Source organism: Bombus flavifrons, chromosome 3, assembly GCF_040668555.2.
Source record: "Bombus flavifrons isolate JBK064 chromosome 3, iyBomFlav1_principal, whole genome shotgun sequence".
NCBI classification, from domain to species: domain Eukaryota; kingdom Metazoa; phylum Arthropoda; class Insecta; order Hymenoptera; family Apidae; genus Bombus; species Bombus flavifrons.
The window spans coordinates 9,238,108-9,266,078 of NC_138444.1; the positions used below are offsets into that span (position 1 = coordinate 9,238,108).

The 27,971-nt window shown below is 37.2% G+C and overlaps 1 protein-coding gene across 4 annotated transcripts in view; it reads right to left on the reverse strand.

Annotated features, from left to right (window-relative positions):
* The window catches only part of CARPA (Carbonic anhydrase-related protein A), a 234,741-nt gene that overhangs the window by 44,441 nt on the left and 162,329 nt on the right, over window positions 1-27,971 (reverse strand). For all 4 annotated transcript variants that reach the window (XM_069109131.1, XM_069109127.1, XM_069109130.1 and 1 more), the window contains exon 4: window positions 8,461-8,652. In XM_069109131.1, the coding sequence (XP_068965232.1) occupies window positions 8,461-8,652 (192 nt within the window). The remainder of the gene's footprint in view (window positions 1-8,460; window positions 8,653-27,971) is intronic.

Genomic DNA, 27,971 nt, shown 5'->3' on the forward strand with positions numbered 1-27,971 from the left:
ATGGAAACAAAAAGACAATAGCTGCTGCATAGCGCAACGTTCGCAGAATGATAATGAAAGAACGATTAGGATGATCCCTGGCGCGCATTTCTTTTTATTTTTTTCAATTCCAATCGGCGAGCTTTTGATCGAACCGTTCGCGATTTAAAGCAAACAGAGACGGTAATCGGTCTAACCGATACAAACGGGACACGTCTGTATGGGCATCAACCGCAGCTACGGCCAATTTGTACGAGATTGTAAACAAGAACGGCACAAAGCAAATTCCGTGCACCGGATACTACGAATCCCGGGAAATGATACAGCACCGATCATGCTGATAACTTGAGCGAAAATTACCGTCTCACCAGATACATCGTTTAATAAGAACATACAAACGTGTACCAGGTATTTTTCTTAAATACTGTTACAACATAATTTGTATACGAGTGAAAATAGGAAAAAGAATGTCATATCATCATCCTAATCGTTAAAACTTTTAACCGTACGATAATACAGAGAGTACAGTTACCGATAATAAAACTGAGAGATGGGCGATTCTACAAGAAATTATAAATCGAAAATGTGGAACAATTTCTTTTTTACTTATGAGCCTTCAGTCTCGGGAAAGACGACTTTGAAAATTTGTTTCAAAGTTTCAACTTCACATTGTACATTAATCTAAGTACATTATGAATTACTTAGGTCTTGTGGAACTTTTCATACCTAAATACCTAACGTAAATACTGTAAATCGAAAAATTCCTAAAAGTCTGCCCTCTAGGAATTTTTCAAATAATCAAATATTATTTCATAATCGTCGATTAAAATAAATGATTTATCCCAATTAAAATAATTTAATTTAATTCAAGTATACCTTTGAATAATTTTTAATGGATATTATCCTTCGTTATGGAACGTCGTTGTATATGTAGAGTGTATCCACAAAGTGATCAAAAGTAAAGAACAGATTACGAGATAAAATGTAATGGATAGAGGGTCAAAGAGCGAAGTGGAGATAACAGAACGGGTTAACCGGGTTTATTGGGACGCTATGGGGACGGAGAGGTGGGATCGCTTTGCTCTATGAGAACCGGAACCGGGTTAGAGCTCAAGTTATAATCTCAGAATTTCGTGATAGAGTATATAGCCCGTCCGCCTGCGGCGAGAATGTCTGTTAACGTATTTACGAAATCCGTCTTCGCTGATTTAATCGTCAAACGGCCATTTACTTTCGTCCCCAGATGCGGCAAATGAAAGTAGTTTCAATTTCAATTTAAATCGCTTTATCATTAAAATCTTCTTCAAACAACTGTAACTACGATTTAATTCACGATGTTACAGAAATATCCAGCTTAACATTTTCTCCCTTCGTACAGAACGAAATTTTATATCGTAAATTTTCATTTAAAATTGAAAAACCAATTTACGATTGTATATTAAAGATGCTAGTCCTTTCTATGTGTAGAATTAGGGACAACGAATTTGAATATCCCATTAAGATGAATCTTTAATTCGTGAAGAAGAATTTTTCAATCGAAAACAGAATTTCTCTACCTACAAAATTATCGCCTTTGTTAGATATCAACGATGTTTCGTTAACTATGTTTCGTTTACACAAAAATGTTATTTCAATTATTCACTAAATAATCTATTTATTATGAGAATATATAATAAATAAGTATACAACGCTAATATTAGTTCGATTAAATTTTACCTTTTACTATTACCTGTCCATATCCTTATTTTTGTCCCCGACTGTATACGAAACCTTGTGGTACAAAAATATCGAAGCAAATCCGTGCGAGATAGCGTCGTGTCGTCTTGTCCGTCGAAAAACGGAAATAGGAGAATAGAACGTGAGGAAGGGAGACAGCCAGAAGAAGCACGGGTCACGGAGAAGGGCGAAGGGTCTGCTTGAAAGGGCTGGCAGGAGGACAAGGGGATTCCCAGAGCCACGGCACTCGAGCGAGTCTGAACCATTACCGGCATGTTTGAGCGACGAGCCGCTTTGATGCCGAAAGCCTACTCGAGAAGGAGCTGATGGAGTGGCTCGAGTGGCTCCTCGAATGGTCCCTCCTTGTCTCAGCACCTGAACCGGATGTCCACACAGGCGTTCCCGGTTTGAGAGTCACGAATTTATGGCCGGTGTGCTAGACTGAATTAGCCTAGCGCATCGTATTGTCGATTAATTATTGATCCGACTCGTTCGATAGATGAATGGTTTAGACGATGATGATACCGAGTTAATGATTTTTAAGACTGATTTTGAGAAGTTTTGGAATTTTTTGCAGTGTGTTTTTAGCAAATGTTTAATACGATCTCTTTCGTGGCGCTGATGAAGTAAGAAGAAATGTTTGTTGTGATATTTGGCACTGAAATGCAGTGGCTATCAAAATTATTTGTAGGTAGCATTATTCTTCAACGAAGAAACGTTTTATAAGTTTTTACGTTTCATTTTCATTTTTGTGATTATATGAAAATGCTGTTAAATCAAACGAAGTTTAATGTTCTTGGGCATAATTAATTAGTATGTAAATACTAACGGGAATGATCTATTATATAACAATGAAGAAGTAAATTGAAACTTTCACGATCGGATCCAGCCTTTCGAAAATTTCAGCTTTCTATCTCTATTAGGACGTCAACGAGCCAGAATGTCGAAAGATAGACGCATCATTCATTCCTTTTTTCTCGGTCGTTTACGAATTCGAACGGCAATCGATTTGCGTGCAGATATGCACAGAGTCCCGGTCGAATAAAAATGGAAATCGCGGAGGCAGTTTACGCCGGGAATCAATGCAATCTCTTTCCAGATTAAAATTTTATTTGCAATTAAACGACGATGGACCAGCTGTGTTTGCCGTCGCAATGATCTACCTTTCTGATAAAACGAGAAACAACAAACGTAAAATGAAATGAAAAAACAGACAGAAAAAAGAAAAGCACATACGACTGGAACAGGTCATGAAGCATGTAATAGTCGATTCATTCGACTTTGTTTCTCGTGATTATTAAAAACAATCAGTGATTCGTCGAGACTGAAGAATCGCGTGTAACTAAATAAATAATTGCGACATGAAGAATCGGAATGATCTTAATAGAACTGTAAAATCGGCCTGTCCTTGTTCCCATTGCTAAATGAATCTACGTGAATATTTTTGAGAACACGCACGTCGAACAGTTACGAATAATAGTTAATGTAAAAGGTAGCTCGGGAACAAGAGTAATTTTTAATCATAATTGCCTTGCGGCTGGCATGATCTTCCGCCATTATTATTGAGCGTAATTACCACTACTTTTCAATATATTAGTTCCGGCCATTAGTGTTTCAAGGTCTTTTCTATTTCCTTAATAAATGGTTTCGTGAGCTTGTTCTTTGTTCGGAGTTATTTTACGATGTCTTTAATTCTTTTGTATATAGATAAAAAACATTTAAAATTACTGAAATAAATTTTTGTTTTATTTCCAACATCATAGTATTCTATCATATTAGATAGCCTATTTATAATATTTATATTAATTATTATCGCACAGTTGTAGGACAAAAGTTGTACAAAAGAACACTACTATAATCGAAAGAGTTAATTAAAATATGTAGAAAAAATGAAGAAGCGTAGAGGTACATATATAGATCAATGTTGGTGGATGGTAGCTTTGGAATTATTATGCCAGACCACGCATCCAGTTATGATATGTACTCTCACTGATAGTTAATGATTCAAGGCTGACTCTTGCCACTGGAATTGTTAATGATTCAATATTTATTGACTCGCACTGCCGATGATTCATTGATATATGCTAAGCTGCATCGTTGTAAAATTTATCGTGGAACGTTTGTTTATGTTAACGGAAGCAGCCTGGCCGTTTATGATTGATTTGTACTACTGAGCGCGCAGTTGACTTATGCTACTGGGAGTAAAAGAACCGTTCATATAATACGTATGCGATACAGGAATACGAATATATTCAAGAATCTTGGGATTCGAAATATACAACTGGAAAATTAATTAATTCGAATATGTAGCTTTCAAGATTAGTATCAATTTCTCAATGTCAAAAGTAACAAAACTCATAATGTTACACGAAATTAGTTTCATGTAATCTCCGCGGAATTTCAATTACAGCTAACGTTGATACGTTTAAAGAGCGTGATATATTGACACTCAGATTGATAAATTTAATTCGAAATTATTACGAGTTATCGTATATTTAGAAAATCATGTTTAAAACGAGGATATATGAGGATTCCATTTAGAATTTCGAAGAATTTCCTGCTTTTGTGCCAAAATTAATATTCCTTCGCACATTTCTTTCCCCACAGAACAAATTACAATTTTCTTACATATTTAAAGCACTTATGAATACGAAATTACATCATGCTTTTAAGAAATCTTAATTAAGTATTCTTTACTCTCCTTAGTTAATCTACATGTTCATAACCTTTTCACAGGAGAAGGAAATTATTTCTCCCAGCAATTAAAGTCACGTGTATGCACAAAATGAAAATACGTTTCCATTTCTGAAGTTCTATTTAGACAATAATGGGAAACATAATATTCAATGCTATTAAACGTTAATTTCACGAAATATGTACGATATTGTTAGAAGAAATAAATTAATCCATTAATTTTGTCCCTTGCACGGCATCACAATAATAATATTATTGAATTTTTACGAAATGCAACTTACAAATTATCAACGCTCTAATAATTTTCTTGTGTAATAGCATTAAGTTTAACAACGAAACAAATATGAGCTCTGCAGAAAATTTTGCGAATTACAAATCATTCAAGTCTTAAAATTATAAACTAAAAGTTCATAATCTACAACTTTTGACTTGGCAATTCGTTAAGATTATTAGTAGATAAATTATTAGAGGATCCAGATGAGGATTAAACGTTTTGACAATTCTCTAATAATTTCTCAGGTTAACTTGAGTTTCCCCAAGTGTCTTAATACTTATGAATGGGAATGTACACAGCCGTACATACGCGTACACAGATCTGGAAACGCGACGAGTTGAGGATTTATCATTCAGCGCAGTGGTAGTTCGCCAGTTCATTCGTCAGCGAGAGTTACACGGTCGGCGCGGCGGAAAACAGGTCGGAAAAAGCGCGAAAGAAGGACGCGGTGAAAATGGATGCGGCTGCGGGCCACAAGCACGGCCGCTGATTGCGCCGCGTCCCGCTCGCACCTGCTCGCGTGTGGATTTCGGATTTGCTGCGTACAAACACGCAGCGTTGCCGCTGAATTATGTGCTCGATTAACCTCGAATCGATTTCAACCGCGTCGCAGCCGCGTTGATTCGAAAATAATTGTTTTCCGGCTTATGATCCATTCGGGCAACTTCTTTCTGTGCGGTTTGACGTTGTTTGATCCGGTTTGTTCATGTCAAATGTGGGAATTCTAAGATGTAATTTGAGTTATATCGATAGTGAAAGAGTTAGTTGCAAGTTCCAATTACGTTTGAAGAGGTATGGACAAGTGTAAGATGGTTTGAAGGACAGTTTAAGTGGAAAATAGTTTCTTTCTACTTCTTTTTATTTTTTTTGGTGATTCAGCAAGACAGTGTTGCAATATTGGTATTGACATTTCTTTGATATTCATATGTGTTTTTGTATTTGACAGTAGAAAGATTAGTTGGATTATTTTAACCAATTAATAAAATTGATCATTTTTACCAACGAGTATATTCATTCGCAAACTTTTGGCTTTTGAAGGAAGATGAAAGGTTTTCTGCGTTTCATTTAAAATAGTAATAGATTATTTGTATAAGATACAATAAAAATATGCTTAAGTGGAATAAAGGAAAAAGAAAGAAGAAATTACCATTGACTACTTATGTTAGACGAATATGGTTTCGTATGGTATAAATGAATTCGTTAGTGAATACAATGAATGACGGAGATAAAGTGTTATCAAATTTTTGGATATTTGCATGGAGATTATTTGGATATTTCCGTTTGATCATGCGGCGCTGTATTTACTTTCGTTGGAATTTTATCGAGAATCCGATATTAATTTCATCGAAATAGGTAGTGAGACGCGAAATATCAATCGGTAGAATACTGTGTGCGCATATTAATACTGCACCGTGTTTATATCATCTCTACAATTTTAGGATAACATCGAGTGAGATAATTACTGTTTTTAAAGATACCCAGCGCATGAGATTATAAGTGCTACAAGTTGGTTCCTTAAAAGCCAATGAAGTTATTTAATTATTTTTTTCTTTAATTAAATAATTCTGAGTGCGAGACGATCTTTTCTCCCTCGTGTTTTTAAGATGGTCTTTGTCATTCAAATAATTTTCTTTCTGCTTTCGATCCTTTATTATTGAAAGCAAAATCAACTAACATCTGTCACGTTATTAGTGTCCGTTCGTTACTTTGTTTCATTTTTTTTTAAATTATACTTAACAGTTTAGGAAAATAATATACGCGTAATTCGTGTTTTGTGATGTAAAATAGTGTATGTGGTGGAATAATGTATAATATGTTGCATTTCTCAATAAAAAAAAATTATCATTGTCGATGTATCAGTAAAAGAAGAAACTCCAAAATCATATGGAAAATATACGTCTACGAGTAAAATATTAGATACATTAATTCCTCTAACATCATAGCCTAATTTAGAAGTCCAAGGTGACTCCCAGGAAAAGTAACTTTTATATTTTTCCGCCACGGGGAACAAAATCGTGGAAACGAGCGTGTTGCCTTCTACACTAATTAAAATCGAGAAGTCGTGGAGGACGGGCAACGTAGCTCGACGATATTCTTTCGCGGTTCGCCGACCGTCCAGGAGAAGAGAATTGGGTCGCACGTGGAGAGGGTCTGCTTGCCGGCAGGATGAGCAGGTCGCAGTTAATTGGGTCATCGTCACGTCGCGTTTAACGAATGTTTAATTTGTCTCGTTACGAAGTCGGCTCCGTGATTAATTTCGATTAACTACGCTGTCAGGTTCCTGCATCCTGGTTGCACCCTTAACCTTGTCCATGATTCGTTGATGACTCTCGTTACGAATATCACAGATCTAACTAATATTTTTTAGCCTGTTTTGTACTTTCAACCTAGTGTAGCTAGCATTTTATTTATTTAGGAGTGTTTATTTTAATATTGGAAATATTCAAATTAATAATTGGTACAAAATATGATTGTTTAATTTTAATATAATGGCGTGTTAATTAAATGTGGCAATACAGTGTCGAACAGATAGAATAAAATTTGACAAAATTAGTTCATGGATTTTATTGTACATCGTTTCAATTATTCTTGTAGATTTTTCGGTGTCTACGTGTCCTGCACACTTTAATTACACTTTCTCGAATTTTAAAGTGGTCCGACCATATGTCACTTGATAATTTACTACGTCGTGTCTTTCTTCATCCCATAGCTCTGACACGCTGTGTGATTTTGAATTTCGTCAGGATGCAATTTTTAGGCAATAAGCAAGAACGACCATGGGACCAGCAACGCGTAAAAAAAAAGTGGACAGACAAAAATTGCCTACCATTTGTTCTGTTGGAGCGGCACAGTAAAAAAAAAAAAAAAAGATGAAAACAGGAAACAACTGAATTTACTTTTTCAACGTTAAACTGAAAGTGGGAAGAGAGACACGAAAGAGATTCGTTTCAATGATTTCGATTTCCACATTGAAACGAAGGCTCATGATAATATATAATTAAAGGCAGAGGCACTGACAGATTTTCAACGAGAACCATCAATATTGAGTCGAGAATGATCAATATGGTCAATGTCGGTGAAAAATTCAATGACTTAAAAATTTTTCGCTTAACAAATAATTTCCCATCGTACGTTAAATACGTTATTCCTAATTTATATTTTATTTTCGTTCGAATGAATTTCCTCTATTTTTCTATTCCATGGTTTTATTTTGTACAGAATAAAACAGTGATATTGTTTAAAATTAGATTCGTTTCGTAGCTTAAGTGATATGAAATCGTTTCTTTCTCTGTTCTGTTATTTTTACCTGTTTCTTTTCCCAATTTCATGACCGGATTTTATCAAGTTTCACCGGACTGCAGATATTAAATTCCGCGTACGACCGAAGTCTCTGGAATTTCGACTTTTCAACCGGCGGCCATAAAATTGTTAACGAATTTCGCTACGTTTTGCGCGACATTCTTTCCTGGCTTGTCAAGCGATCATTTTTGATTTTTATCATTTCAATCGTTTTTACAAAATAGAAATAGATTTCAACGATTTTTGTGCACGAAGAATATGTGTTTGCCGGTGTAATATTTAGCTACGGTTTTGGAATATAACATTCTCTCTTCATGATTTTGTACCTTGCATATTTTAATAAATTCTTATAATCACTTTTTAATGGACAATCTTATAATTCCTCTTCTCTGGTAAGCTTTCAGCTAAATTTCACTTATAATAAATATTCTTCTAACGGCAATCGCTTTCGCGAAATGGAACAGGCTCGCGTTTAATTTCTTAAACCTTTTACTCACCTCTGCAGGAAAAGCGTAGTTGTTAATGCGATGCTCCGATCCGTAATCGTTATCCATTCCATAGTGTATGTAGATCTCCTCGAATTGATAATGATAGGCGAGTGGGCCACCTGTTATATTGACTCGCACTTTCGCTTCCCGATCCGCTCTGAATACCAGGAACTGACCGGTGTTGTATAAATGCCCGGAAACCTGAAAACGAAATCAATTCGAAATCTTACTCGTTGGCGTAATCGATTTACCATTCTATCATTAGCCAACTTGTTGTTAAAGTTCTACTTTAAACTGGATTAAATGTGAAGAAGTCTTGTCTCGACTAGAATGGTCTTATAATGGCAATTCATTATATTTCCAATAAATATTTTAAAATATTCCATTTCTGAAATTCCAAATTTCAAATATGTTTCAAACGGAATTTAAATAATTACAATCGAACAAAAATGGAAAAAACTAAAGCTACTGTAAACGAATCTGTATGATAAATTATCATCGTTAATTATTCATACTATGAATTTATTAAAACGTATTAGGCAGAAAATTATTCAAAAAATTATTATGCTGTGTAGATATAAAGTAACATCAACGTAGTTATATCCACAACGTAAAATTAACGTAACATTTTTGTAATCTAGTTGTATCTATAACGTAAAATAAACGCAAAACGACGGATTTTATCAAGCAGGAAAAGCAAACACGGTTCCTGGCAAATGAAAATATACTATAACTGTTGGAAATGATAGTCGCGTTTGCCATCGATCGAAATCTCGAAAAGGAACGTTTCTTCCATCACTTTCATAACTTTACTGCCTGATAAATTTCTTGTAACTTCGATTTTCCCTCTCTCGTTTCCATATTGTCGACTGGAAACTTCCCCACTCCGCAGCCACAGTTTTCTCGCCCCGTTCCATTTGCTTTTCAACCTAAATATTTTCTACAGTTTGAAATTCGATAAATCCATTTCCACAAGGATACGGTAATTTACGTAAATTTCCATGAAAAATTCCTCACGATATTTTAACGGAAAATATAAGTATAAACGTCAAACGAGCACGTTTCCTCTTTCTTCCTGGTTTCGCGTTATAAACCGTAATTACGAATGGCGTTTTCCTTTCATCGAAACTGAATAAAAGTCGCGATGGTAACGCGATGAAAAACCGGGGGCCCGAAGAATACGCCACAGAGGAAAACACGATCCGACGCGAGATGTATAATTAAAATGGCGTAACTCCATTAAGTCCCGCACGAAACGCAATTATCCCATATTACGCGTGCCGCGCAAATCATTTTCATTTAAATCACCGCTACTCCGGGGGAAATTTTCAATCCAGCCGGCGTCCATTGAATTACTAATCGGCGATCTGCGTAAAATTTCGACCAGCTTGTAGCGGATGTGTTCTACAATTCAAGCAAGAATTAACGACCGATTAAACTGTCTTCAATAAACCTTCTTCGATCGGTTTTGTCCAGCACGCTTTAACGCCCGAAACCGTTCATCATGACTCTACTAATTGTTGCATCGATAACTGCTGCTCTCTCATCATTTGTTTGTTGATATCTGGTCATTGTGTTACTGTGGTACTGACACACCATATAGAATTATTTTCCTGTGTTCACGTACTGCTTTGTTTCGTGTAACCTTTATCTAGAGACAATGATGCTTTCATATTAGGATAGCATCAGATACATGTCAAATTTATTTATTTTGTTTTCATGCTATCAATGTACGCCAAACAAGTGCATTTCCTCTTCCTGGTTCCGTGTTATAAAACCGTAATTACGATTTGCGTTTACCTTTCATCGAAATTGAATAAATGTTATCGAATAATTGTTTAAATATAATTAAATAATTATATTTCTTATGATCGTGTATTTAATTGGTTGCAATAGTTTTTATAAAATGACTTTTTTCAGAATGATGTAGGCAATGCAAGTTGTCATATCACGATACGAGATATATATATGTCAAATATTATTTGAGCACGCTTTGAACGGAAAGTAAAGAAATAGAAAGCTTTGTATCTGTTTCAATAAAATCTTCTCTTTTATCAAGATCACTTGTATTGACAGCGTATTGAATTCGCCTTTTTCTTTGTCATTATATAGAAACAAAAATATGGTTTATTTCAGAAACATAATCTAACTTTATATAAATCTCTCTAGATTTCTAAGAAGCATAATAATTAATTTTCATGCAAGGATATTCAAGATTTATGGAGAAAAATTACAGGATGATTATATGCACGATAAACGAAGAATACATGTGTGATACGGAGCAAAGCAGTGGAAGTAGTAACGAACCGTCTTTAGCCAGACATATTACTGTGAATTCATTATGCATGGACGTTTCATTCCGAAAATCATTTCAATAGTCCTTTTATTTCTTACGCGTACATGTATCTTAAAATTTATTACAAATAAATAACATTGTGGAATTAATGTGATCTTTCATTATAATCTTACAACACAATCAAAGTACCGTAAATATAATTGCTCTACATCAGCTATGTATGTATATGGCTGTTATTTTATTGAACAATTTAATTTATAATGATAAATTAATATTAATTTATAATTTATAATTTGTATTAAATACATGATAAAATATTCATTACGAAATATTAATAAAATAGCAAATATAAAGTATTAATTTATGTAAAATATTGTAATGTCCAATGTAAAAGCGTTCCATAACAAGGCTCCATAAATTTTCATTTACAAATTTAATGTCGCTTCCCTTTCAAATTATTTACCATGTAAATTCGTTTTACAATATTCATTAAAATTCTCAATAAATTATCTTCTCTTATTTATCTACCATTTCCCTTAACACTTCTCAAACTATTTACTCACCACAAACGTATTGTCGTTTTCTATCTGAATTATTTACTATACACATTCATACTACAGTTTCATTAAAAATTCTCCAATTATTTTCCTACATGAATTCCTTACAATTTTTCCTGAAAATTCTTAAGCTATTTTCCCCAAAAAGAAAAGCAAACATATTGTCACTTCTTCCCAATGATTCTCCCGTAATTCCTAATGATAATTGTTCTTCATTGGGAGATTTCTTTTTGTCAAAACGACGCTCGGAAGAAAAGTTGTAGAAGTTACAGATTTTACCAAGATCGCCAAGACGTTAACTGATACCACGAATACATATGCGCAACAGAGGCGAGAAGAGAAAGGGAAGAGTTCTTTGTAACGAAGTTAATGAAGCGGCCTTTTATACACCGGCGTTACTTCGCGGTGTTTCGCAGTTTCGAAGCCGCGTACAAAGCGTTAATTTCGCGTCGGGTTCGTAAGACCGGCAGATGAGCCCTGTGCACGGTCAAGGCTTTACTAAATTTCCTCCCTCCCAAATTCCTAAATTACCTTCCACGCGACTCTATCTTGAACTCTGTGGCTCTCATCTTCGGTCTTTTCCACCACGGGAACGTTTTCCTTGCTGGCGACCTTCTAATTAGTACGCCATCAGCAAAACGAAACGTTGGTCGAATTCTCAGATCTGTGAAATCACGTGTAATTCTCATCTCGTTCTTGTTAATAGTCGTGTGCCGAATATACATTCGTGAGCCGAAACGATGGAAAATAACATAGAGGAGACTTATGAGGCATTTCGTTTCAGTTTCATTATTCGTTATCTACTGTATAGATCAAATATAGATTCGATTCCTTTATTCATTAAGAATAATACCATGTAGATTAAACATAGATTAAATATTCGATTTCTCTATTCATTAAATGCTACTGATCAAAGTACAGATTATTTGATAAAGTAGTTTCTGTTCTTTTTCTTTTTTCCAAAGAAATTTCAGATAAAAATAGAAAAGTATTAACATAGACTACGTTTAGGTACAAGATAATTCTGGATTGTGTTTACGGTTACAATTAGATTGCTGAGTTTTACGTATTCATGTGAAACGTAATGCCGAATCTTTTGATTATTTTTAAATACTCAATCGTACCTTTTCAATGTTATACCAATCTCGAACAAAATACGAGAAAATTCTCATTGGCACGCGTGACTTCTCGTCTCAATCTTACGTTAAACGTCCTCTTCCAACGTTACAGAACGTTTTCCATTGCTGGAACGAGAGATCGAGGTTAGATTGAAACATAAAAATCCGAAGATTACAGTAGTTTCAAAGATACAGAGGTACGTAGATTGTGCGAAACGATTTATTCAAGTCAGAGAAATGTCATATCTTTCTCTAAAATCCCCATCTCAATTAACCACGACACAGCTACGTTATACCAGTTCCATAAATCAAACTTAATCGAGTGAAACGTTCTTCAAATCACGACGCGACAATTAAACACCACTAAACATAAATCTTTCACAAAATACTCATCACGAAATCCCAAAGCAGGCTACGCTGCCCGAAGGACGAACAACGTTGTTTGACAGGTTCGCGACACGAATTCAGGCTTGCACGAATTCCGGCAAGTTGGGTAGGCCAATTATCGAGGCGGCAGAAACACGGGGGTGGTCAGGGGTGATCCCCTTGATACCTTGGTAATTTCTTCGCGGCAGGGCGGCTGACGGGACAAGGAGAACGTGTTTCGGGAGCTACGAGCAAGAAAGGGCGTGAACTCGTCCCTTTACTGGCGGATAATTGATTAGGCATTTAATTGGACGGAATAGCAAGGCCAGACACTGTGCGCCGTTGTCGCCGTTCTCTCTCTCTCTCTCTCACTTTCTCTCTCTCTCTCTCTCTCTCACATACACACTTACTGGTTGAGCGAAGAACCAAGGGAAGAGACGAGAGTTAGAGGTTCCGACGAAGTGCAAGACGAGGCCGGGAAGTCCATTTTCTTGTACGTCGCGAGAAGCTGAATTATAGCGTCATCAGTTAGAAATAATGAGGTAACCTCGGGGAGAAAGCAGCCGCGGACGACACGTCGGCAAAAGTCGCCGGCAGATAACTTATTATTTTGCAATAGATTTCCGCGCCTGGCCCTGGCCGAGCTCTATTCCGGCCAACTTCATACGCTGTGCCCTGACTCTCTTCCACTCTCTTCCATTAAACATGTCGCCGTTTCCGCTTCGTCGCGCCCGTTTTTCTTTCGCTTCGTTCCCTTCTTTAACCGGTTTATTAAGTTTCCTTCGATTGCCGATGTTTCCTCTAGTAAATTGTATTTAATGTGCGTTAGGTTTCTCTGCTATGTTCTTTCCCTACGCTTCCCTTATTTCCCTTATTTTCTCAACTTCATCCCTTTCAAGAATTTGCTATTTATAAAACTTTATATTTTTCGCTTTCGATAATTCTGTACGCTGAATTTGTTAGTGAATATATCGGTTTCTGAAAATTCGTTCTATCTCCTTGCCACTCTGACTTTGCTTAATTATGAAATTTTTAATTTGTAATTTTTAATTTGCCTTTCAATAAACAAAGAGTGCTAGTCTTGCGAGACAAATTTTCATATAAAAAGATATCGCATGTATTAATGGCGATTCTTTCATATCTGTTTCAGATCGAAGAAGCTCTATAACGATAAAGGAGCATCGATAAATGAAAAATGATCGAAAACCATCAGCCGAATATTAGAATAAAAATTCGGAATGAGAGCCGGAATAAATCTTAGCTCTTCGTCGAGTCTTTTCGACTTGAGCGAATATAAATCCAACGACGCCAAGAAGTAGCATAACTCACCCAAAAGAACATAACTCATTATCCCTCCGATGGATCTCCACCTTTCCGATTCTAATTCGCGGATAATCCTCCCTCTTTCTCTGTCTTCTTTTTCATCCCCCTTTCCATTCTCGGCAACTTCGAACTCGGATCAATGAGGCCGCCGCCGGAAGAAGACTCGCGAGAAGCAGTTCTACGAGGCCGAATCTGCACAAAGACCGTCCCCTTGGTTCTTTCCACAAGACCTCCAAGTTCAAACCCGTCTTCACGAGCCTTTTCGACGCGTTCCACCCTTTTCCTTCACGAAGGCAACGAACGATAGAAGCAGGAAGTCGTTCAGCCGCTGAACGAACAATCGTCATCGCGAATTCTCCTGAATCGCCGTGTGGCCTCGTGGTTTTGTTCCCCGTGGCGGCGGCTGGAAAATTCACGAGACGAAGAACCGCCACACCATTGCGGTATAATCTTCTTCGTTTCCTTTCGTTCGTCCGCCGGTGAACGAACTTCATCGGCGCATCGGTGATTAATGCGGCTGGCGAGTTTCTTTTAGCTGAGTTTCGAACATCAAAGGAAAGTTTCGCGCTTTCCATCGATCGAAAGGGTTCGCGGATTCACGCAGAAAGGATTCTTCGCTCTGACGGAGCCGGAATTGTCTCGAGTGTCTCACGGGATTTTGATAGGGTGATGGGTGGTTCTAATGTTACCTTTCCTCCTGATATCGTCAATTTTACTAGCTGGAATTTTGACCTTTCGGTGGGTTGGCGAGAAAGTTATTCGTGGAATTATTGGCTCGGAGAAGTGTGCGTTTATTCTTATCATAAAATTTGTAGATACTTCTAGCCATTTGGATACTTCATTCCCATGTAGCTTGTGACGTATGAATTGTATTTAACATTGTGTTTATTTGCATTCAAATGTAATACAATTACAACACGTGCAAGGAAGAAACGAGTTGTACATAAAATATCAATTAATTCTTAATAAAATGTCAAATTGTAATCCAAAAAGGTGTTCGTTTATTACGATGCATAGATATCACTGACAATATTTTCTCTTGTTAGGTACATGATACATTTACACTGTACATGTGAATGCGTGTGTAAGCGTCAGAGAGCGTCCAGGTCTCAGTTGAGACAAAAGACGATTCGAGGTCTTCAGAGTGTAATATACAGGGTGGTTGGTAACTGGTGGTACAAGCGGAAAGGGGGTGATTCTACGTGAAAAAAGAAGTCGAAAATGTAGAATAAGAATTTTTCGTTTGAGGCTTTGTTTTCGAGAAAATCGACTTTGAATTTTCGCTCGGTACGCCTGCACTTTATCACGTTTCGTTATAACGGATCTCACTGTAGATCGTTGTCTCGATAGAAAAATTAAAAAAAAATTTTTATTCTATATTTTCGACTTCTTTTTTCGCGTAGAATCACCCCCTTTCCGCTTGTACCACCAGTTACCAACCACCCTGTATATGTATAGCTGTTGTGTGTGAATAAAGTAAACTATTTATATTTCCGAATCTCTATACCTTAACACTTCTGTTCGTAAAAGCAATATCATCATTTCATCTCATAAATCTACGTCTCTCGCTCGATTAAATGAAACCAGCCGATCAACAGAGATCCATTGTACGTAAAATCAAATCAACAGAATTTGAAAAGCTTCGCGACTATCCTTGAAAATCTGCTTAAAGCGTGGCGAAATGCAAATGTTATTTGACGATTATACCTGAGCATCGACAACCAAGATGCTATCGCGCCGAGTGAAAAGGAGCCAACGCGGCGCCGGGAATACCAACTCTTATGGAACAATAGTCAGATCGCGAGTTAATTAACAACCAGTCGCTGTTTATACGACAGTTACGACGATTTATATACCGGCCACGTTTCTGGTTTATCCTGTTAGACTAGAACGCCAAGAGCTCCGATTATTCTCGATGGATAAAGAACGAGGAATTCCGTTCGACTCGAAGGACACTGACACGCGTATTGCTCTCGCCTGTTATGGCAATCGCTAGCTTTTTTGTGGACGATACTATATACGAAAGCATTTTGTGCATGATGCTATATACCACAGTATTTTTACTCGCATTTGCACAAATAATTAGTTTGTACATTGTTGGAATTGGAGAATATATAGAATTTATGTAAAAGTATTAGAATTGATAATATATTAATTGGAACGATAATTGTTAAACTGCAGATATTTATGGAAATTCATAGTTTTGGTATAGCTGGAATGTCTACGAATCGAGTTCCTTCTATCGAAATTTCGAGTGCTGGAAACAAGAAATAACAGAATGAAATCAAGTCTAACACGTTACTGATTATATCGACAGGAGATATTCGCACAAAGGCGTGGGAATGATAATTAACTGTAATAACTTTGTCTCACTTCTGTGCACAGTTGATTTCGAGGAGAAGATGAAGAAGCAAGCAGCGAAACTGACGGACAAGGCCGAGTATTTGCTTGGTCGCGGATAGTTGGCGGTTTATTCGCGAACAATGGCCGTGTCGAAGGGAATTCTCTTTCGCGAGGAAAAAGTAACAATGGCACCTCTTTATTCAGAAAGCCGTTGCCCTGAGTAAACGAGCTCCAGTTCGCGAACGAACGTTTACAGAGTCACAGTATTATCTCGGCGAATACATTCAAATATTCGTTGCTACTCCGTCACGATTTCGCTTATCTGTCTGCTTACAAATGAATATCGAACGAAACGAAACGAGTGTCGTGTTTCTTTCTTGTTCTATTGCGTCGGGGTGCCTTCGTATTTTGTATGGATTTGTCGTGGCTGCTATTGATAAAGTTAGAGGCCAAGAGGCGGAGGAAGTGCAGCGGGTCTGCGTAAGTTCAAACGGATGCCCAGTAGAACAGCACCGCATACGGTCAGACATAAGGGGAATAGGATGGTCTCGTGTATTTCCACGCGAGCGAGTAGAATGGATCCGTGTACGGTCGGACGGGGACTGAAATAGAATAGGACAGGGCATAACCCGACGAGGATACAAAAGGATATGGATGGAGCTTTCAAATAAATTGTAAGTAACAATTCCTCCCCTCTGCCACCAAGCAGCCCGTGTTCCGGCAAATATTACGCTGTCGTGTTATCGATCATACGACTATCTTTCTGTGAAAATAGCTAAAATTGCATGCTTCCAGTGATCACGCGAGTAACGTGAGTTACAGAAATTAAGCACGGCGTAGATTTCTTACGGATTCTATTTCTGACTCGTCACTTTGATTCGTTAAATCTTTATAGGTAGAATTTTAGAATTCGTTTACGAGGCTGAAGATCGTAGTTGATTGGAAATTTCTATTCATTTGGATTTCAGTATTAAAGATCGATAAGTGAAAGATTCACGATAAAAGTGATTCTTCTCTTTTCCTCGAGTTTTTAGATAATAACGCATTCTAGTCGTTGGCACAGTCTGACGGTATAGTGGAATTGATATCGTAAAAATAATCTATATCTTGATTTATTGTTCAATGAAAGTTAATGGATTCTATAAAAACAGTCTTTATCGCGAGCTCCACAATTTCACGATTCAATTGGATGCCGCTCAAGATTTTTAATACTCATTTGTTTGATGGCTACGTTACTGGGTCAAATAAAAATATCATATCGAAATGATTTTCCTATTACAAACAGAAAGTAGCGCGTTATTCAATTATCACAAAAGACGTTACACGGCTCGAAAAAGATTGAAATATACTGCTGCGTACACCGAAGCCAGTTAAAACAACAAAAACATTTCACTGAAATATCTTGAACGTATCTTTACCCCATCCAATCTGCCCAACCAATAAACTCGCCAGTAACACCGGAACTGAAAAATACAGGCAGGAGAATCCCTATAAAACGTTCCTCTGGCCGGTTCACAAATTCCACCTCTCGAACGCGTTTCTGCCGTCACTTCGGTTCATCGAATTTTTGTCAGGGCCGGGAAAGAGTCGAGGGTGGAAAGTCAATAAACTCTGAATTCCGTTTCTCCAACCGAACAGAAATATTTCAAAACGTTCCCGGCTAACACAACCATCCTGGGTCACATACGAAACGAGTCACGATGATCGGAAGTCCAGACGTTCGTGGCTCGTGTCCCAATCCGCGGAGAATTAGGATTCTCTTCGAATCGGTTCGGTTTCGATCGCGAAATTACGCTGTCTGACAATTTTGGGATCGCCTAGCGAACGACGAATCCAGTTGAAACTGGCGGAAACGTGCACATGGGCGAAGATCAGAACTAGGACTGCATGTAGGATGGTTGAAGAGGGATGAAAAAGGGCAGGGGGGATGGAATCGAGAGAAAAGCACAGAGGAACCTCGGTCGAAGACGTACGTTCGACTCGGCAAGTCGGTGGTTCGGTGGTTCGCCCTATTGTTTAATTTAAGTGCCAAAGTTTAAACCAGGTTAAACGCCGTATAAATTCACGAGGTACATGAAACCACCCTTCGACTGTTCCTTTTGCCCTTCGCGTATACCTTTCGTGTCCTAGGAATAGTGGGTGTTGTAAGGGGGATTGGTGAGGATACGAAATGGACCGAGGGATGTATTTAAATAGCGCTGAAACTAGATGTGACGTCACTGCGGCTTCCGGCTCGGGTAGTTAAGGCTGACGATAGTTAAGGCTTTTATCCGGTTTTTCACTTTGCTATTCGCTATTGGATTATCCTCTGCCGACTACGGACATTTTAAGTCGTTGCTGAATCGGGAGAAGGTTTAGGTTTCCTCGGGATAAAGTTTTCAGTTTCTAAGGCGAAGCGAATTGTTTTACGAAGCTACCGTGATTATGTAGTTGATTATGTTTCATATACTGTCTGGTGAACAGGAGATGGGATATAGTTAAATAGAAGAGACGCTTTATAATTTATAATTGTTGATACCGTACTACAGCTGGTACCGGAAATCAAATCTATTAAAATACCAGGTTTCAGGGATTTTATTCTGGCAATTTCATAAATGTATTATGAATGTACAAATAAATTAATTAATATGCAAATATAATGAACGCAATGGTACGACAATACTTTTTGTAGCAACTGTATCTACGTATAAAGTATAGTAGTTTATGTTCAAATTTTCCAAACGTTACGTTGGTGTACAGTATTCGGTATCCGCGGGAGATGGCAAATTATCCTTGGATTATTAATGCGACAAGTCTCGCGTGTCCGCGGAATTAATGGGCTGTTTAGAATATTAATTTCTAAGGAAGTACCGCGAAACAGGCCCAAATGGATCTGGCCTGACGCATCCCTGTAATGTAACTATTAATCTTCCCGGTAGAAACGTGCATGTGCAGTCGGGAACCGCGTGACAAAGGGCAAAACCTTGATACCCATAACTTGTCTCGGTGTATTTCGTCCTGTTCTGTTCCCACTCTGAATTACGGTTACACCAACCAAGAGATAATCGTATCGGACTGTGTGCGAGAGTAAATTGTTCGACAAAAATATCGATTCGAGACTTTATTTAAAGTCAGACAAATTTACTCTAGTTTACGTAAAATATACGCGATTTGTTTTCATTAATATAGCTCCGTAAGACATCGAATGATTTTATGATTTTTCGATATACTCAATGTTTTTGATATGTATTAATAATATGCAATATCATATATATACATATACAGTGGTGAATAAAGGTATTGTTGCACAACAATAATTTTTCCATAAAATCTTTTCGTATATAAATCTAATACAAAAGGTACAAGGTGAAATGTCTTACCCTTAAAGGCGTATTATATTTGAGAATGGTATGACGTAGATTAACCCTTAACTACTATTATGAGGTGTTACAATATCGCAAACGTCGCAAACACTGGCATAATTTCCCTTTCAAGTAGCATGTGACACTAAATGTCTCAGTTATCACGAATAACATCGAGCCTTGTAATGATACGATATGACTGTTTATGGGAATTTGGATTACAATTGTTCTATTCGAGCATTCCAAAGTTTCACCAAGAATTAGCTTTATAGTAAGTAGGCTGTTTCTCGAAGTTAGAAGTCGAATAAAACTCTAACACAGTTGCTAAAGTTCTAAAAGACTCCAAGAGGCTAACGTTTATACAACATTCCCACACTGACAATTAATAATTCGCTCCTGACAATATGAAAATTTCCGAAACCATGTTACTTAAAGAAAAACAATAACTTTCGTCCCAGCAACTCAAACTTCATCTTGCATTAGTATTCAAGATACAATTTCAAACGCAATTCGAAACCCGCAGAACTCTCGAAACAGTAGTTTCAGAAAAATCCACGCAATATTTAGAAGTTCTTGGTTGCGACTTCGTTGTCGAAGGGTCGAACGAAATTTCTCGTGGAATTTCCACGAGCAACGTTTCATCTTTATGCAGAGTGTTTCGGTAGGTTGAAGAGTCCGAGGGAGGTGGGAGGTTTGCGAGGGGTTGGCACGAAAAGAAACGCGCATAGTTCGAATTTGTCGGGCAGGACACAAAGTGCCTTCCACGGAAATGCCCGTGAAAAGGTTTAAACGCGCACCCGAGGGATCGTTTGCTCTTCCTCTCTCTTCCCATCTTCTTTCCAACCCCTCGAATCTAACCCAACCCCCCGATGCCAACTTCCCGGAGCCGGAGTCAATCTTCCCAGGCGCAAGTAGCCGCGTTCTCACGAGGCAAGCTCATCGGATGCATTCTACGCTTTGAAACGAACCATGGTTTGGGTTCTGTTCATTGTTTGGTCCACCCTCGAATCATCCCCTCCAACGTCCAATCGCTATCCTCCGAAGGCACAAAAGCGCCTAAAGGGAACAGGGTTCCAGCGTTCTTCCTCACCTCCCGACTCGCATCGGTTAGCCGGCGTCACACGCGTTGTTTAAGTCAAACAATCGACCATTCGCGAAAAAGGAACACCTTTCGTTTCGTTATTATCAGGAATTCGTGCTCCTTGATTTATTTCTTTCTTTTTTTGCTTGCTTCTTTTTTTTCTTTGGAAGCGAAGATAATTTGATAAGGCGTTTCTATTGTGTTTGAAGAATGATTTGGTTAGCTGTTTTTTCAATTTCAAATCGGCGGATAATTTTCAGAGGCGTTGCTATCGGGAGAATGAGTTAGTTGATTTGTAATTGTTAGTGGGTTTGTAAATTTATGTGTTAATAAAAATATTAAAGAACATCTTTCCGTTACTAATGACAGATTATGTCTGATTTCTGCTTACAATTATGTTTTATTCATAGAAACGTTAAAGGACGAGTTTCTATCATTAACGAGTAACAAAATCAAATTTTTGTCACGCTTTAATAAAATTCGGTCCCCATAGAATCAAATTTTTAAAATACAATCAGTAGTAGGTAAATATGTCTATCAATTTTTTAAAAGGAGACAACTTTTAAAAAGGAAATTAAAACTAGAATCAGAAACATTGTGATAACCAAAAACATTCATAATTATAGAATTCGAAGTTACCATAGACAAATTTAATTCCAACTAGCTCGATTCTACTCCTTACGGGTATAAATATGATATAATTAATCTTCAACAGATACGATACGACTCGTTAAATACGTCGGAGCTCTATAAGTAAACAGACGGTTTTATCCAAAAAATTAGGAACCCGAGTGACAAGTCATGTAACTCGTTTTTCCTAAATAACGTTAAACATTTTCTCAACGATCTAAGATTCTTCCATCGAAAATCAAAGCTTAAAGCAGCGAAACGTATCGCGGAACTACTCGGTGTGCGATTCGAAATCCTACGAAGAAACGCTTCAATTATTTCATTAACGGGTGGCTGACCCGCTAAGAAACAAAAGTCTCGAACGTTTCGCAGTTCTCGGGAAGAAGTATCGCAACACCGTGGATGATGGAGCTGTAGGCGGAAGCGAAACTCAACCGCGGCCAGAAAGGAAAAGAAACGAAGGGAAAAAGAAAAGGGAGGAAATACAAACGACTCTCGGCTAGGGCTTTAAGGCTCGCGACGAGTGTTTGCACGAAAGCTACTTCGCCAAGAGTGTTATTGTTTGATAAACTCAAAAATGACGCGCCTCTGGTTCGTTTGAAGTCCCGCGGTTCGCGAACTGCCCGGAACAATGAAGTCCCTCAGAAGAGGAAACCAACGAAGTCGTTTAATCATCGAGCTACCAAGTACCTTGGCTTTGCGTTATTTTTATTGGCTGCTGTTTGCTGTTTATGTAAGAAACTTTTTCGTGCCCTTTCATTTCTCTGTTTCCTTTAGATGCATTACTCTGCGAACTGCAGTTGAGTTTGTTACATTTTGCGCGGTTTTAATCACAGAACTTCGATTCTCTCCTTTCTGTTTCGTCCTTGTTTCATGCATTCATACATACGTTTATACAAATTTATATTCTTATGGATATAATTGAAAGAAATTAAATCCAGGTAGAAAATTGGTTTGCAAGTGTATATTTATAGCAATCAGAAAATTATTTAAACAATCCGTTATCCACTACATTGATAAACCTTAATATTTCACGGGACATTTAACGCTAATTATATGTATTCATTTTTTACTTAATAGTCTATTTGTAGTAAATGTGCTGTAACTTTATATACATTTTTCGGTTGGTGTAAAATTTTACCAGTATAATCATGATGCTCGTGTTTCATTACAGTACCAATGAAATATCAAAAAGTCTTAATATAATATATTGATAAAAACTGTCCACTTTATCAATAGTATCTACATCAAACTAAATTGCTATTCATTGTTGCTATAGGTCTACATGTATATCTAAAATTATCAAAATTTCCAACTAATTCCATTTCCAAGAAATTATAAAATCCGAGAAAAGGAGAAGCATTTCTCGCTGAGAAATAGACAGTCTAAAGGAAGTTCCGGTCATGTTCGGGCTGAGCTTCGAATCGGGACTTCTGCTCACGTGCCGGCAATCACCGTGTCAGCTGAGGCGGCCACGTGATTCGTTTCTATCGTATCCACGGTGCGATTAGAGTTAGCACGTTTCGCGTAACAAACGAAAGGTTTCGCCTTTGAGACCGTAGCCAGCACAGCTTTCGCGAAAATCGGACAAAGCGCACGTGGTCAGTGTTTCGCGCTTTTCACACGATGGAACCATCACCACGACGCTCAAACGGTCATGGAACTTTCTTTGAATAGCAGCGAACTCCGGTGAAAAATGGAAAGTTTTCTATTCCCGTTGTTTATTTCATAAAACTAGTACTTTTTAACGTACAGTTGTCGGAATGATGAAAATCAGTAATTTGTCATTTTTCATGAAAATTTTATACATCCAAAAGGCTGCAATAGTTGGAGATTCGAACTATTTTTTGTTATTTCGTATACTTTTTTTATTTTGTATGTTACAAATATATAGATACTAGAAGATTTTAATTTGTAGCGTTTTAAGAACATGTTTTACTACGATATATCGCAATTTGTGTATTGAATAGGAATAATTTATTAAATTAATCAACGTTCAGCTATCCATGTGTGTAATTCGTTAGTTTTTCAGGAAAATTTTCGAAAAATAATTGCGGCGTTAACAGCAATTATTTCCGAATTACGATAGAATTGTCGATACTTTGTTACGAAGATGCACGTAAAAACGACCAAGGGAACTACGATTAATTTTAGAAAGGTTTCGGCAAAATCGAATTATCTCCGTAAATTGTTCGTTCCAGTTCTGTTTCAAATTATCGGTCTTCGCCTCGATTCGCTAGATTTATACACCGTCAAAGTTTCTTACCTACTTTTTAATTCAGTTCTTCGCTCGATTCAGTTTTACGACTCTCAATCGAAATTATGTATTAATTACTTTGGCAACTTTCACATGCTTTTCCAACGTCATTGTAATCAACAAGCAACTCGATATTTTTCGAACAAATCGCTGTCGATCTGGCATATATTGTTACGTGAACAACGATGCATTTGCATGTTAATATGAATTTGGCGATTTTATTTCGGCGTTGTTCAGACGAAATTGTCGATCGTAATTAAAAAATACGAAATACATTAATACGCTCTATGTTAATTGCGTCTGCTGCAATGGAAGATGGATGCATTAACACCATCGCGAAAGATACTGAAGCTGGCTATCGATGCGCATCGAGTATTGAAAAGTTGAATGAAATTAAAAATTCACATTGGACGTGGACAAATTTATCAGCACATTTATATCTCTAACCTTAATTCCTTCAACGATCGATGTTATCGTCCAGTCGTTTAATTCAAGACGAGAACACTTACCAACTTTTTCATATGAAATTGTCTATACTACAAATAACAAGTTATAGTAAATGAAAAGGTCAATTTTGAAAATCTTTGGAAAATATATAAAAAATTTTTTTATCCTAAACATAGGACGACAACGCTCACGAACTTCTTCCTGTACATAAAATTATTTATACTAGAATCACAATAATAAATTATAGAAAATAAAACAATTGCACAATTTCAAAAATTTATTATAATTATATTTAAATCATCTCGATCAAACAATTTCCAAGAACGAGACCATTACGAACTTGTTAACAAAGGAGTGAAATTCCTTTCGATTGTGATAAATATTTTATAGCGTTACGTTGGCCAGTAAATTTTCTCCAATTTAACCAAACTGCTTTCGTGGAAATCAGTAATAGAACGCGTCAGTCTCTCCTAAATATTCTTTGGCTCGTGTCGAAGTGTATCGACGTTTATTCCACGGTGGATACAAGCAGCCTTCGCCAAGCGATTTCCATAAAACAATTTCCGCAACTGCACTTTCGCGTCCTAGACGAGTAGACGTGGAATTCTCGTGTCGCGTTACGTCACGCGAATACGCGATAAAGCCATGCATCCAAGAGGGAAACTACAAGAAATAACGTTGTTCGACGAAAGCAACGTTAATCGATCGATCCTGCAAATAAAAGATCTTCGAAAGGTCTTCTATTCTATGAATACTTTATTTGATAAAGAATTATATTCCAAGTTTGATAAATTCGAGAAATGATAGTGAATTACGGTCCCTAGGGGATCAACCGGAAATTTATCGCGACGACGTGGCCTTCTTGCGAAAAATTATAGCAAACGTCACTTGGTGGAATTCTGTGTGTAAATATAAGTGCTTTATATCGTTTTATTATTTCGAAATTTATTTATGAAATTAATGATTTAGATAAAGAATTTGTCATTTTTATAATTATTAGAACATTCGTTAGTAAGTCGATTTAATGGCTCGCTAATTAAATTGAATGGCCTGTTGAGAGATCCTAGAGCTGAGATCTGGCGATAGAGATGTCGAGGCTAGCAGGGTTAATAACGATAACGAGTTAATATTATTAAAAGGCGATCCTGGATTTGGCTGTTTTCTATGAAAGCTTCGATCGCAATACCCACTCATACATATCTCTATTTCGATACTATTAGTAATGTGCTAAATCGTTACAAGTGTATATTTCGTTTTTACGTATTAATATGGGAAAAATATATTGCACAGCAAGTAGAATAAATAATCGCTATGGTCAGACACAGTATGTGTAATATACAATGAATCGAATGAACGAAATAATCATAATAAATATATACACTGCAGTATAAATATTACACATCAAGTGGAATAGTCGTTTTCTGGCCAGACAAGCCGTACCTTACTGTCTATAAAATTTCATTTAAAATTTAATGCTAATATGCCCTTATCTTCGATATATTTATTACATTACTTTCGAAATATTCTATTAACAAACAAAAATCTCTTTTTCTATAAAATACAGAAACTTTCCTCCTGACAAATTTGATTACTCGAATCTCATTATTCGCTATATTAATCTTACAAGTAAAACCCTTTCCCCTCTAGAAAACCAATATCTATTCGATTCGATCTTTCCGAGCGTATCGACAGTGTCTACGACATACAATCGCACAACAGTGTGTTGTCGAACCGTTAAACAAATTGCTTCGCCATCTGAAGGGAGAAGAGATACATCAGCTCGACCGTTGCAAGGATTCTTGCAAATTTCAGCTCGCGTTTGAAAAGTGGAACTCCAATCTTTCCCTCGATGAATATTCACCTGGCAAAGCAAACAATCGCCTTTCCCTCTTCCTCTTACTTTTTCTTTTTGATCCTGCCACGTTCTTTCGATCATTTGGAAAAGTTCCGTGCAATGCACGTAACACATTCATAAAAATGTTCTATGACAAACGTTCAAATATTTTCCAAAGCCATTGAAAGCCGATGAATAGGAAAATATTTCGAGAACAAAATTCCACCCTCACCGTCCTCGATGCCTGTGTCCTCTCATTAATTATGGTTCGACGATTAATCAAGCAGTGGCTCGTCGTTGTTCGCAAGTCGCATAGGCGAGATTTACAATATTTACGTGACTCGTCACGGCGCCGCAGCGCGCATCAATTTCACAGCGGAAAATGGGCCCCGCGTAAATCGGCTGCTGCGTTAATTTCCACACATGCAATCCACGCGGCGGCTGCTCGATAAAACCAGCCCGACGTAGCGAACAAAAAGCGGAAGGGAAACGAATGACGGTGAAACCGAGCCCCCATAGCCCGGCGCACCGTTGTTATCCTCGCATCTGCGAAATCAATGACCGCTTTTTTACCATTTACCTCGCGGTTGCCACTGCTATCGCTTGATATGCCTGGATGAAGTTTGTTTCGAAGCGAATCTTTAGGATAAAATTAAGTCGCGATTGTGAAGTAAATTGTAACAGCGAAATATGCCACCTTGCAAAATAGAATTAAGGTTTATCAGTGACATTTTGTATGTCGCGATTTTCGAGTCATTGGTACTAATACATTCTCTTGTATGCAGTATTAACAGATTTGCTAATAAAAGAAATTAAATTTCATAGATGAACTTGATAAGTTACAGACTATTTGGTCATTGTATTTAACGTAAAATTGTACGATTGTAAGGTAGAAGGTCCACAATCTACGAATTGCGACGCTGGGAAAAAATGGGGAATTTTAGAATTTTTTAAGATATTTCCGTGGCCTCAAGAAACTAGTGGTACGTTGTAGTATGTGATCGTTTGATTGATCAAGCGAGGTTGAGATTCAGATGAACATCCTATGAATGAATCTCAGCTTGGATTGCGGTTAGATAAACTGAGTAATGAGGGGTTTGAGAGAAGTTTCATGTGGAATTCGAAGTCAGAATTTTCTTTTGCTACTGTTTCTCGATGTTCCTCTATACATAATTGAATTCATAAAATTGATATCGTTCTCCCGATATTGCGAAATGTACACGCGTCAGAATAAAGTTAACAATTGTATTACGTTTTTATTTCAATTATTATTAAAATCAAAGACTATTTTAAGAGCAAAGAGATTTAAATTAGATTGTCAAATGACGATTATTTCCATTTTAAAATCATACTATCTATGATATTTAATCAAGAATGTCAAAGAAGTCTAACGCTAAAATCAGTGATTACTTTTAGGGTAAAAGAGAATTAGCATGATTTCACGCGTAGCGAAACTGAAGAACGAATAAACGTTTAATTAATCGGAGATTATTATTTTCGTGGTTCTAAGGTATCACGAACCAATAAGACGAACGTTAAACAGCCAGATTGGTAATTAATGGATATATTATCGAACTAACGAACTCCCTGGCGTGGTGAAAAATGGATAGAGAGAAAGTGGAGAATGGTCCAGAGTGAATTCAAAATCCATTACTAGCCGGCGACAGCTCTGGGAATAGTCGCGGCGTAGCTACTCACGTTCAACTGAATGCGTCTCCCCGTGATATCAGTCTACCCAGTCAAATAAATCATCCGAAAAATGTTAATTTTCACTTGAATCTACTTCACGTATCTGCGACGCGTCGAATCAATCGCTGTCTGATGTGTTTTATTTTTTAACCTGAGGTGGTATTTGTGAGTTTCGATTAAGACGAATGCCATTCTTTTTTAGAAAGTTTCCTACATCTTTTTTTTTATTCATATATAT